This window comes from Nannospalax galili, unplaced genomic scaffold, assembly GCF_000622305.1.
Source record: "Nannospalax galili isolate Female #2095 unplaced genomic scaffold, S.galili_v1.0 scaffold267, whole genome shotgun sequence".
Classification (NCBI taxonomy): Eukaryota; Metazoa; Chordata; class Mammalia; order Rodentia; family Spalacidae; genus Nannospalax; species Nannospalax galili.
This window is the reverse complement of record NW_008357518.1, coordinates 426,777-439,734: the sequence shown is the minus strand read 5'-3', so window position 1 is coordinate 439,734 and position 12,958 is coordinate 426,777. Positions and strand designations below refer to the sequence as shown.

Here is a 12,958-nt window from a genome sequence, read left to right as displayed (position 1 = left end):
CTGGGCATCCTGCACTTTTCTTAGCCTCAGCAGTAGTGAGAAGAGAATAAACATCCTCTGAGCAGCCCAGCTGGATCTGGGCTTGTTCTAGACAGACAGGGAGTGTGGAGTCATGCTTACTCTCTGCTTCTTATGCCCGTCCCTTTTTTTACTGTTATTGGACACACCTCTGGCAGGGATCCAGTCTGTTTTCAGATAGCTAGTGGCAGCAGTTTTTAAATGAGGTCCAGTAACGGCCATTCTTCAGCCTGTTTGTTTTCCATGTGGGATTGGATTATGGATTAATTTAGAGAATATTTCAGAATAACCAGTGACCACTTATCTGGAGACCTTTTGGAGGCCTTGTGGGAAGAGCAGGAATCATGGGTACCACTATGGAAGGGGATGGCAGGAAACGTCAAGGTGCCACCAGTTTCCCTGTCTGTCATCCATGTCTGTCACCCATTTCTGCACATAGTCCCCATGGTGGCTGACAGCCAGCCCCAGGAGAGTGGCTGTCACCAGGGACAGCCCTGTTCTTGATGCAACAGTCAGCACCAGGCTGGGAAGCGGCAGGTCAGATGTTAGATTTCAGCTTTGCTGACTGGGGTGATAGCATGGAGGGACCCAGGGAAAAGGGTAAATGTTGCTGCCGCTTCTGCTCACGAAGCTTCATGGGTGTGTTCTCAGATCATGTGCTACGTTGGCGAGGCAACCTGAGTTCCTGCAGACTGTGCTGCTTTTATTTCTGTGGATACAGAGTGACTGACTGGTCACTGGATCTCCATCTTGTCCCAGGGTGTTGGAATGTGGCTGATGACACCTTTCCAGAAGGGCCAATGTGGGAAGCTCTGAACCTTGAACTGTACTTGGTAGTTCAAACTATAGTCCAGATGGTTCTGCTTCCTTTAAAACTAGCCAACTTTTGAGTTTGTTTGGGTTGTTTTCATTTTTGCTACTGCTGTTTCATATCTCACTTTAGAAGTTTCACTATCTCCATGTGAACTATTCTGGAACAACTGGGCTGCAGATGTTTTTTCTCTGGGAGATTGCTTCTAAAGCCTAGTAACTACTAAAGACTGTGTGCTGAATAGCTTTAGTTGTCAACTTCACACACCTGGGTAGAGGGAGCCTCAACTGGGGAATTGCCTCCATTGGACTGGCCTGTGGCCATGTCTGTGGGGTATTTTCTTGATTGTTGAGTGATGTGGGGGTGCCACCCTGGGCAGGTTGTTCTGTATTATATAGGAAAGCAGGCTGAGCATGGGCCAGGGGACCAAGCCAGTGAGCAGCATTCCTCCATGACCTGTGCTTCAGCTCCTCCCTCCAGGTTCCTGCCCTGAGTCCCTACCTTGGGCTCCCTCAGTAACAAACTATGACCCTTTCTTCCCCAAGTTGGTATTGGTCAGAGTGTTTTGTCACAGCAATGGAGAAGCAAACTAGAACAGACTGACTTAGTAGGGTGTGGTTGTTCAGGTTGTAATCCAGCAGTCAGCAGGGGGAGGCAAGATTGCCAGTCCCAGGAGACATAGCTGTTGTTAGTGCTGACCTAGTATGTGCAAGGCCTTGGGTTTGAATCACAAGCACTGCCAGAAAAAAAATTTAAAAACACAGGTCTAGTCTGAATGTTGAGCTTTTTGTTTGTTTTCTGAAATAACCTGCCTCTCAGCTTTCCCACATGAAGATGTCATGTCCAAGCAGCCAAAAAGACAGGCCTCTCTGCCTGGTGTTTCTTGGCAGCACCTCCACCTGCCAGTCAACTCCTCTGAAGAGTAAGCCCCAAATAACCATTGCCTTCATAGGAAATAAAGTTCAGTGGTCACAGAAACTAGTCTGGTCCTTTTGATACTTAAACTTTTCTCTCCCCAAATAGCATCCCTTCATTTAGGGTAGATAGGCTGTCCACCCCGGCAGCTGAGCCACGCGTACTTTATTGCAGTTGGCGGCTCTGTTTTGCAAACTCAAAGTCACTCACTAGTTCCAGTCAAAGACTTCTGTAGCCGGTGCTTCCCTGGGCCTAGGATAACAGTGCAGAAGCGTTTGGTGGTCAGGTGAAGAGTGGGCCATGGGCGGAAGTCTTCCCCCAAGTATTGTGAGGCCCTGTTGAGGTGTATTGGGAGACACCCTCTAGGAATCCTCCCTCAACTTTTTTGTTGTTTTTAAGGTAAGGATCTTGATATGTAGCCCAGGCTGACCTCAAACTTATAGCAGCTATGCTGCCTCAGCATCCCGAGTCAGTGCTACCAAGTGAGTCCCACCATGCCTAGCACCACTCTATCTTAAATTTAGCAGTAAGGCTCCTGAACTATAGGTTGGAAAAGCAACACCACTAGGCCTCAAAAGTGGAATGGTGACTACAAACAGACGCTGCCCTCTGGGTCTACACCCAGCAGAGATTAAGAGGCTGACCTAATGGAAAGGGACAGTAGAAGCAGAAGAAGAGCCTGGCCTAAAAGAGTCATGTTGTCTCCTGCTTGTTCACCTGACAGCTGGTGCTTGACCTCCTACAAAGGGGAGAACATAGGAGCCAGGTGGTAAGAGCAGCAGCCCACCACCTTGGGCTTGGGCTTGCTCTCATCAGCTGTGGCTGTCAGACCTCACTGTAGCTGCCCTCAGTTCACATGGATCCTCCTGGGCTTCACTGTCTGCTGGCATGGTGGTCAGGATGTTAACTGCTATAGTGACAGGGTGCTGCTTCTGTGCACACATCACTGTGTATCCAGAAAATGTAAACTGGTTAATCATCTGGGGGAAAGAGGAGTTCTGTGTTGAGCACCCGCTGTTCCCTGCAGCCACATGGTACCCTCCTCACTGTCTACTGGGCTTTCCTCCCTTGTGTAGCCTGGCAACTGTACAACCAGCAAACGGGGGTCCTGGTCCTGGTCCTGGGCTCCTCCTGTATCGTCTAGTCCTTGGGCACAAGGGCCAGCTGCTCTCCCATGCCCAAGAATGTCCCCTGAACAGCTGACGTGATTTGACTGAAGTGAATGTTGAGAATATGGCCATTGCTACTACCTCCAAATTAACTTTTCAGATAGTTCAAGACAGACACCAGTGGACAGCACTGGCTCACTTTAATGTTGGCTGAACAGCCACAGTCAGAAACTTTAATATAAAGTTTTCATCACAAAAGAGCAGGTACCATGGCAGGACAGGAAGAGCCTGAGGCTGCCCTCCTCAGCTCCTGGTTTCCCGGCGATTTGTTCTTGGATCCAGCAGTTCCCATGTGGAAGTTGTGCTGCTTCTGTCCTGGGGAGGGAGAAGGTTCTGAATAGGCATCATGTGCTCTTAACTCAAGGGTGACAGGTCAGAGAGTGAAGTCTGAGAAAGCAGTGGGATGCTGAGGAGAGGGAGACCACTGTCCTCTCACAGGGCCTCTCAGGTAGTAAGCACAGCTCATATGTGCTGAGCTTGGTGGCTCTTCCAGCCATTATACCCCTGTCCTGTATCTGCCTTCTGGGTGGGTCTCTTGGAACAGTGGATGCCACTGTCAGCCCCAAGCACTGTGACTCCCAACATACCCAGCTTTTAGGGTGATATGGATAGCTGTTGGGGAACCCTGCTGTTAAGGTCGACTCCTTTTAGCAGGGACCTCCTATTCTCTGCCTGACTTACCTGGAAAGTGTCCCCAAGCACGGATGCTTGGCCTCATTTGAAACATGACCTTTGGCATAGTTACCTGCAATAAAAACTGCCCCCAGGTTTTTTCTATATGATAATTAGGCATTGCCCTATAGCCAGATGATAGGATCCCCCTACCATATGTAAATAAAGCATACTCTGAGCACCTATCAGCTGAAGCTTTGGCTACTGCCTCCACACTAAATTTTCCCTGACCCTCACTGAATAAACGGAGCTATTTCACTGAGTCTGGAGCTGTATCACTGAATCTGCCTCCCCAGAAAGTCTTTTTCTGTCGTGTTCACTGGCCATCCTGAACCCGTTCGTTGCTTCTGCTCCCTTTGTCCTCGTGGATTGGTGGCCAACGGCCCGCGACGGGAGGGAGAGACCCACAGATAGCCATTGTATTTGCATTAGCCTCACCTTAATGTTGATGCCGTGGGCAGCAAGGTCCTGGCGCAAGGTATCACAGGCCTCCAGCAACGGCTGCCTCTCCTGGAGCTGCTGTCTTCGGGCCTCCCCAGTGGCCTCAGGTGTGGTCAGTGCATACTGGCGGACCTTCTGCCGGAAGTGCACCAGCTCATCCACCACACTGTGCAGAGTTGCTGCACTGCTGTCTCCTGAAACACACTGAGCCACAGACACTGTGCTGCACAGGCGTGCCCAGCAAGACGGGGTCCCTACTCTGAGTCCGGAAGGCCATGTTCAGTGACAAGGTACTGTATGGGTGTACCTGGCAGAGCAGGGGCCCCGCCTACTGCCTGCAAGGCCACACTGAGCTAGGTTCTGGGCTACAACCTACTTGGTCCACGTTTTTACTAGCTCCCTAATGCCAGCCTTTTCTGGGACTTGGGGTAGGGGGTGGTGGTGAGTGAATCTGGCTAGTGCCAGGTACAGGTGAGCAACTCAGGAGGGATAGGTGGACTCGGGTGCCCTGAGGATAGCCAGGGCGTGGTTGCCAGAGACACAGCCAGCACCACACAGCCAGGCAGGACCTCCCACATATACCTGGCCTATATCAAGGTCCTGGGAGGATGGGCCCAGCAGCTGGACCCTGTACTGTGAAGGACCACATGTACAGATGGGAAAGCCAGAGGAGCACCTATCACCAGAGAGATGCCAACCATGGGGAACACAAGGTACCTCACCCAGGCCTGCAGCCTACTCTCAAATGGCTTGGGGGGTCGGGGGGAGGACATGTCCTATCAGATGTGTATCTTCTCTGTCAAAAGAACTGAGAGCAGGAAAGTTGCCAACTGCCACTGAGCGTGAGGGTAGGGCGGGAGGGGTAAGGCTCGGCTGTGCTGTAGACGGAGTAGGGACTAACCAGATCCCTGCACATCATAGAGTGAATCCAGCACTTTGTTTAAGTTTCTTAAAACAAACAAACTTCCCAAAGGAGAAAGGCCAGTGTGCCAACATGTAGGCAGTTTCACAAGTAAGCATTTGAAAGAGATGGAAGTACCTGTTGATTTGCCAGAGAAATCCCAACAGTCTCAAAAAATTGCTCCACGTAGGAGATGATGGCGCCAAACACAGTGGGGCTTCTTGGGCCACCAGCCCCCTGCAAAAGGACCAGTGGAGGTCAGGAGGAAGGGGCTTGGTGTCGGGGCAGACCAGCATGCACTCCTGCTTCGGCTTCTGTGGACTGAGAACCAAAGGTCCCTGTGGCACAGCTGGTCTCAATGGCAAACCCCACTGCCTAGGGTATACTGGTTCTTGTGGGCTAAGCATGGCCATGGGGTTCCAATGATGGCAACTGCGGGTCTCAGATTTGGAGTAGAAAGCAAGGGAATTCTGAAGGGTCTGGTGGGTGTCAGTCACTGGCTCAGAGACCCGTGTGAGCATGTGAGCCAAATCTTGTTCCTGGAACAGCAGGTGTCAACCCTGCACCCGGCCCCTGCCCAGTTTCCTAATCAGCCTGTGCACTGCCTCCCCACAAGGAGGCCCTGGATGTTCAGGACTCACAGGGAGTGATGCTTGGAAGCCAAGAGAAGTCTGAGGGAAGCTGCGGCTGACAGCCAGGCTAGAACAACCCTGGGACTGCCCAAACAGTTGCTCTGGATGTACCTGACCTGCTGCTGTATGTGTTCAGTGTGTGCAGTGTGCACCTGAACCAGTGGAGGCTGAATGACAATGAAGGAACTCAGGTGAGAGGCATCTACAGTCCATCTAATCCATCTGGTATCTTGTATAGCTATGGAGCTCCCAAAAGCTTGTCAAGCACACAGACCCCGGTCCAACTGTAGTGACTGACAGTGTCATCTGGAAATCTGTACCCTACTCAAGAATCCAAAATCACACATGGCCCCTGGGAGCCACGCACCACAATGCTGTGCTATCCAACAAAGGGCTAGCACCAGGGGCAGGTAAAGGCCTCTGATGGTCTGCACAGCTACCTCAGTGTTCCAGTCACAGGGCAATCACAGGCTCCACAGATGGAGCTCCTCTAAAGGCAAGGACTTGTCCTGCCTTCAGGATAGACCTTTCAGAGTGCAAGAGCAAAACTACCATTCACCTGCAGTCTGTCCAGCATACCAGAGGCCCTTGTGACCAGAGGCTCCAGGCTCAGCCCAGGGTCGGTGACTTCATGACACTGGGGTGCAGGTTGGTTGTGGAAACCAAGCCCCTGTTCCTGCCAAAGCCCCTGGGAGGGCTGTGAGTGGAACGAACAGGGAAAACATCTTTTCTGAGGAGCACACTTAGAACCCAATGAACAGGGAAAACATCTTTTCTGAGGAGCACACTTAGAACCCAATGAACAGGGAAAACATCTTTTCGGAGGAGCACACTTAGAATCCAATGCAGGATGCTCCTGGAGCTGCTTCTGTGGTAGCCTGAGAATTGAGACCTGTGGGGGATGCTAAGTCCAGGTCCTAACAGCTTCTCTCATTTAGGGAGGTGGGGGGAACCTCAAATGTGCTAGTCATATGCTCTACCACTGAGCTGTATCCCCAACCCAACTTCTGTTTCAATAAATCCAGATCCCACCATGTGTCTCCCCATCTGCATGCCAGAAACGTGTTTACTCCTGAAGAATGAGACCTTGAATGTGCCACAAGGCGCTGTCATCATAGGCACAGGTTGGGGCTCCGAGCAGCCTCACAGAAGCAAGGGCTTGCTGGGACTTGACCCAATGCCACCAGCTATTGAGATAAATCTGAATGGCTGGTAGAGTCAGTGCCCATTCCTTCACTGAGACAAACCCCTACCTGCTACACACAGCAGAACTGAGAGGACTTCATGTCCCTAAGTTACCTTAGTGACTGCCTTGAGCTGTCTGTTAGCATGGTGCACAAGGTCCAGGATGGCATTCATTGCCTTGGATGTGTCAAAGTCATCAGCCAGTGCAGTCTTCACAGTCTCCTTGGTGCTGGTGAGCCTGGAGAAAGATAAGGGAGTCACACCAGCAAGACTCGAACTCAGCAGCAGCCCTCCCATGCCCCAGCCTGGCCTGGCACCAACCCCTGGAAGCACAAACATCCTTCCCCCAAAAATAAAGGCAGAGACCTGACCTGGGGCCCCTTCCTAGGTCACGTCTACTGCTTTGAAACAAAATTCCCACTTCTAGAGTAGAAGGAACCTATCTACTTGTGTCTGAATAGCAGTATCCACATCATAATGGTTGAAGCATCAACCGTGAGAAGTGACAATCTCTCCCTACCACATGTGGCAATTAAGAGTTACTGGGACAATATGAAGACATCCCCAGCTCTGGAGGAATACTATTTGTGCAGGACTTAGGAACAGATGGAAATGGGGGTGACCAGAGGTCAGTTTTAAGAAGTGAGGCCAACTTCTGACAGGAGGGGAGGCTGCACAGCAGGCCTGCCTCCCTCGGGTATTCCTGGTGGCCTCTGCATTCCAGCCATCTGCTCCCAATAGCCATGATTAGCAGCTATGACCTGCTTACCTCTCCCACAGCACATCTTCCCTGACAGAGCCACAGACCAGCTGCCCTTTCACATAGGCGCGTGCATCCTCCACAGAAGAGACCAGCCCCAGCAGAAGGTGTTTGGCTTCCAGCAAGGTACTGTCACTGTATTCAATGGCTGTGGAAAAAGAAATGGTCACTGAGGTCCCCAGTATACCCCAAAGCAGAGTCTTGTCCTCACAGTAACTGAGAAACCATCAGAGAAAAGGTGCCACAGAAATATCTCCTGGAACTTTCTGCTCAGTGGGCTCATTTCAGTGACACGTGCATAGATGGGTGGACATGACAAAAGGGCCAGCTCCACCCTGGGCACTGAGCCCAGATGTGCTTCCCGATGAGGCTTCCTCCAGGCCCATTTCTACCAACCTTAAGGCAGAGCAGCAACCATACTGTATGGATGAGCTTGCCACAGGCCCGCATTCTGCTTCCCTCCACATGTGAGGGCAGCAGCTCCAGGCTCACCTGACCTGTAGTTGGTACGCATGCAGAAAAGCCGGAAGACGTCAGGGGAGAAGGTCTGCAGGAAGTCCTAGAGGAAGGGAAATGGGCAGCTGTCACTTGGGATTGTGACCCTGGCAGCGGTAATGCAGGGAGTTGTACACACAGCACAAAATGGATTTTCATGTGCCCTCCTTATGTTTCCCAACTGTTACCATCACTTCTTAACCTGGCAGTTTCTCCCATGTGATTTTCTGTTTCATGTCTGTGGGCAGGGCTGAAAGAAGAAAGCCCAAGACTGCCCCCCAACCAGGCTTTAGGGTAACATGCTCTGCCTGGTGTCTGACATGAACATGAGATGGGGAACTGGCTGGCATCAGGAGATCTAGTGACTGACAGGGACATGCCACGCATGGGAAGGGACAGAGGATAGGCAGTAGAGCCACACTGGCACCTGGTCTCACAGTCCAATGAAGGTTCAGCCAAGGTTGTGGGTCAGAACAAGGTGACATCCAAGCTCAGAGTCAGACTGTGAAGAGTGAGGCCCTGCCTATTCTGCATGATGGCACTGTTCCCTGAACACTGAGAATGCTCCAAGTTTGTGACACCCTGCCTCTGACCCCTAGCAGGTACCACTGTAAAGACTGCTCATGAAATTACTTATGAAAGCTTCCACATTAGGAGAGAGAATGCAGGAAGACCAAGGCGAGATCAGAGGCTCCATTCAATCAGCAGGGCATATCAGCAAGTCCTCCCCACACAGTGCCACAAGTCCTGTACAGAGCAGAATGGGGAGGTAGAGGAGGCCTGGCCCCAGGAAAGGAAGCATGTGTTTCCACTTCACCCCTGCCAGGTTGGCTCTCTGAGGAAACAGGTCCTGGGCCAGTGCCCACAGACTTCTGGCCCTTTCACCAGAAGCTTCTCTGCTTAGCAAGCCCTAGAGGCCTCTGTGGAAGTGAGAACCACCATCATCACATCTCTTTCCATGATTCATCAGATTCATACTGGCTGATGCAGCAATGAAGTATATATATGGGGGCTGCTGGCCACTAGGGCTTGACACCCTCTTCCCCAGCAGGGGACATGTCCTAGAACTGTCCAGCTGCCAATGGACAAGACAGTCTGAGGAGGTACAGGACTGTCAGGAGGGGACAGACAGCCCCAGCTTAGCTAAGCACAGAGATTGGCTCAGTCCATCTGATAATACATGAAACACTATTCCAGGCAGGGACTGCTCAGCCGCAATCAGTGCAAGAACTTCATTACACACAGCCTGCTAAGGGTGCTACTTACAACTATGCAGAGGCAAGGTTTACAGAGCTGGGGACTGACACCCTTCCTGGCCTTTCTCAGAGGCTGTATGGGGCACTGCCCGGACCCCTGCTCTAGAACCAAGTCTCCATGTCCAATGACCTCTCCATTGTGCCACTCTGAGCACTCCCTACACACTACTGGGCCCAGGCTCCAGCTGTTTCTTCCAGAAGCATCTCTCTTGCCTTACCATTTCTGGGAAAGGCTTGTGTGCTCAGTTCCCATATATACAGGGCTGGGATATGGGAAGCATTTGAATACAGGGACTGCTAGCTGCACAGAGGAGTTTTTGCTGGCCACCCTCCTGCCAATTCCCTTTGAATTCCTGGCCCAATGACCATGAGCTATTCTATCTGGAATTCAAGGTCTTCCTGAGTAACACCGGCTGTCAATGCTCCCTCCAGGCTGCCACACTGCCGGCTAAGCTGGTTCTCTTTTCACTGTTACTACATTATAAAGCCTTTCTAGATGTTTGTTCTGGAAGGTGCTGAGCTCTCTGCACAGCAGCTGCAGCTGTGCACTTCCCTTCTGGGACCCGAGGATACAGTCAGCTCACATTAGAATTCCCGAATAATGCCTGTCCAGCAGAAGGGCCAAGAGGCCTGGGGTCCAGGGTCTGAACCCCATGCTTTCTCTCTGCCTTCCTGTTTTTGTGGCATCAGGCACACAATCGACAACTGTAATATTAGTGACATCCTTTTTTTTTGGTCTTTTTGAGAGAGTGTCTCCTTGTAGCCCCAGCTGGCCTGGAACTCACTATGTAGACCAGGCTGACCTTGAACTCACAGAGATCTGCCTGCCTCTGCCTCCCAAGTGCTGGGATTAAAGGCATGATGTCTTATCTCTGAAGTTCTCTAGTTTTCTAAAAGTCATTTGTCTTCTTTCAAACCCAGAATAAGCGTGGTGTCTGCCTCACTCCAGAAAGGAACTTAGATGGTTGTTTGTAAAGTCTTCTATTCAGAATGTGTATGTGTTCAGAGTCAGCCTCATTGAGGCTCACACCTGAAAATGACAGATCTCTGAAACCCCAACCTTACCTTGGGGCTTCTGGGGGGCACTGGGATGGAGTTAGGGGAAGCAGTATAAACAAACGTCCTAAAGCCAGTGTGTTTATGACCATCAGCTTTGTGGAAGGTTCCCAATAATAGAGAAGAGTCACGTGGAGACTTCTCTATGTTTAAAAGTGTTGATGGAACTTTTTAGTGCGTCTCTGCTCTATACAACTGGTGTCACCAAGTTTCTGCACTGCTTTAGTTCCACCACACAACCTGGCCAGAGCCACCTGAGAAACTAGACACCATCTGTTTAGGTTAGTGCTAGAAAATCTCAGAGGGAGGAAGTGACCTGCCAGGAGGCCAGACAGCCAACCTTGGAGACTCTGTAAGCTCTCACCGTCCATCATGGGGAGCACATGCAGAGGAGCAGCAATGACAGCAGGGGTGCACCTGTCAGCCCCAGGCTGGGAAGGACTCCTGGTCAGGCTCTCACTTGCTCACCACTTCACATAATCTCACCTCACTGGAACCCCAAGGCCATTGTGCTGTCACTTCATTTATTTATTTGAGACAGGGCCTCATGTAGTCCATGCTTAATCTCAAACTCACTGTCACCTCACTCTAAAGAAGAGACAACCAGGGCCTAGTGAGGTACAGTAGCAGGCAGAGTGAGTGCCACAGCTGGAGCTTTCCACAGGGCTCTGCCTGTCTCCATGGAGTTTCTAGAAATCAGTGAGTTTCATGCAGACCATGACACAAGCCCACTGTGGTCTCCAGAATGAAGACCTGTGGTAACCAAGAAACTGACAAGCATCCTTGTCACGTAGGGCAAGAGCACCAGAGAGCCATGGGACCATGGCCAAGGTCAGACATAGACTGGCTGACTGGCCTAAAGTAAAAGTGAGGCAGGGGGTGGAGGAGAGGGGATAAGGATTCCACACAGTCAATAAATGCACAGCTAAAATCTACCTGCTATTCTGTGAGAAATTAATGAAAATGTTAAATCTGACCACAACTTCTATTTAATATTGGAGAAGACATTAAAAATGGCCAGTTGCATACACTATGGTGAGATATAAATTCTGTTTATTGCTGACTTGCCAGAGGTGTATCCCAGATCTCCTGAGTGGGCACAGTCTTTGATGTGTTATCCCACCTTAAGGCAGGTATCCCAAACACAGACCATCACAGTCTGCCCTCTGCATCTGTGGCTTCCACCTCTGCAGTGCAATCAGTCATGAACTCAAATACTCAGGGGATGCATCTCTTGAACAGCCTTCTTTTTCTTGCCATTGTTTCCTAAACTGTGTTTAACAACCATTTGCACAGCATCTGCATCACATCAGGTACCAGAAGCCTTCAAGAGAAGGCCTTCAAGACGCTCAGGAAAAGCAGGTGGTGCCAGGGGGTGTGGGAGCCGAGTGGTCCACTCTGGCTGAGTCTGGGATGGCTTCCATTCCCCACAAAATAGGACTGAATTCATAAAGCATCATATAAACCCTCAAGAGAAGATCTGGCCTGTGCAGAGGAATATGTACAAGCTATGTACATAAATTACATGCACAGCTTTTTTTATATTATTATTTATTGGGAGGAGGTGCTACCATGTGTATGTGGCGGTCAGGTGACGGCTTATGGGCATTAGTTCTCGCCTTCCACCATGTGGGTCCTGGGGAAAGAACTCAGGTTAGCAGGCATGGCAGCAAGTGTCTTTACCCACTGAGTCATCTCATCATATGTATAGCTTTGTAAGGGACCTGATCATCCTGGGATTTGTTATCTGTTGGGGTTCTGGAACCAATCTTCCCTGGACACTAAGAGGCAGCTCTAGGTGGGAATGTTTAGCTGAAGGGTCTTCACAGCATTGTAGACTGCAGAGCAAAGGCTTCCTATCCAAGTCCAATATAGTGCATCACTTGAATGAGCTATGAAAAATGCCATCTTTGTATTGTGGTTAACCTGTCACGTGCCAAGGCCTTCACTTGAAGGCAGAGAGGCCCCTGGAAAAGATGGGTAGGAAGGCAGAAGTCTTCAAGGGTAGGAAACAAAGACACTCAGGAAAGGCAGGTGGTGCCAGGGGGTGTGGGAGCCAAGTGCTCCACTCTGGCTGAGTCTGGGATGGCTTCTATTCCCTCCCAAAATAGGACTGAATTCATAAAGCATCATATAAACCCTCAGTTCCCCAGTGAGTCTAACAACAGAAGGAGAAACAGGGAAGGGTGGCAGTACCAACAAGAAAGAGGCACCAGAACAGACAACCCTGACTGTGAGAACCCACAAAGCACATGGGGGCAGGGCGGGCACTGGAGCCCCAGTGGGGAAGTTGCTGGGAACCAGGCACCACTGCTCAGATCCCTAATATTCATAAGGAAAGCAAAACAAACCCTCAGTTCCCCAGTGAGTCTAACAACAGAAGGAGAAACAGGGAAGGGCGGCAGTACCAACAAGAAAGAGGCACCAGAACAGACAACCCTGACTATGAGAACCCACAAAGCACATGGGGGCAGGGCGGGCAGTGGAGCCCCAGTGGGGAAGTTGCTGGGAACCAGGCATCACTGCTCAGATCCCTAATATTCATAAGGAAAGCAAAACTTTTCTTTTTTAAGTCTTTTTGAGACAGGGTCTCCTTGTAGCCCCAGCTGTCCTGGAACTCACTATGTAGACCAGGCTGACCTTGAAC

At 50.7% G+C, this 12,958-nt stretch overlaps 1 protein-coding gene across 5 annotated transcripts in view; it reads right to left on the bottom strand.

Moving 5' to 3' along the window:
- Positions 1–3,017: 3,017 nt before the first annotated feature.
- The window catches only part of Cars2 (cysteinyl-tRNA synthetase 2, mitochondrial), a 43,722-nt gene continuing 33,781 nt past the window's right edge, over positions 3,018–12,958 (bottom strand). For 3 of the 5 annotated variants that reach the window (XM_008855182.3, XM_008855183.3, XM_029557221.1), the window contains exons 10-15: positions 7,997–8,063; positions 7,514–7,652; positions 6,859–6,982; positions 5,066–5,164; positions 4,024–4,230; positions 3,018–3,223 (exon numbers count right to left, since the gene is read on the bottom strand). In XM_008855182.3, the coding sequence (XP_008853404.1) occupies positions 3,104–3,223; positions 4,024–4,230; positions 5,066–5,164; positions 6,859–6,982; positions 7,514–7,652; positions 7,997–8,063 (756 nt within the window). In that variant the 3' untranslated portion in view covers positions 3,018–3,103. Of the gene's footprint in view, positions 3,229–4,023; positions 4,231–5,065; positions 5,165–6,858; positions 6,983–7,513; positions 7,653–7,996; positions 8,064–12,958 lie in introns of all 5 variants that reach the window. The other 2 variants (XM_008855184.3, XM_008855185.3) reach the window with 1 other exon arrangement.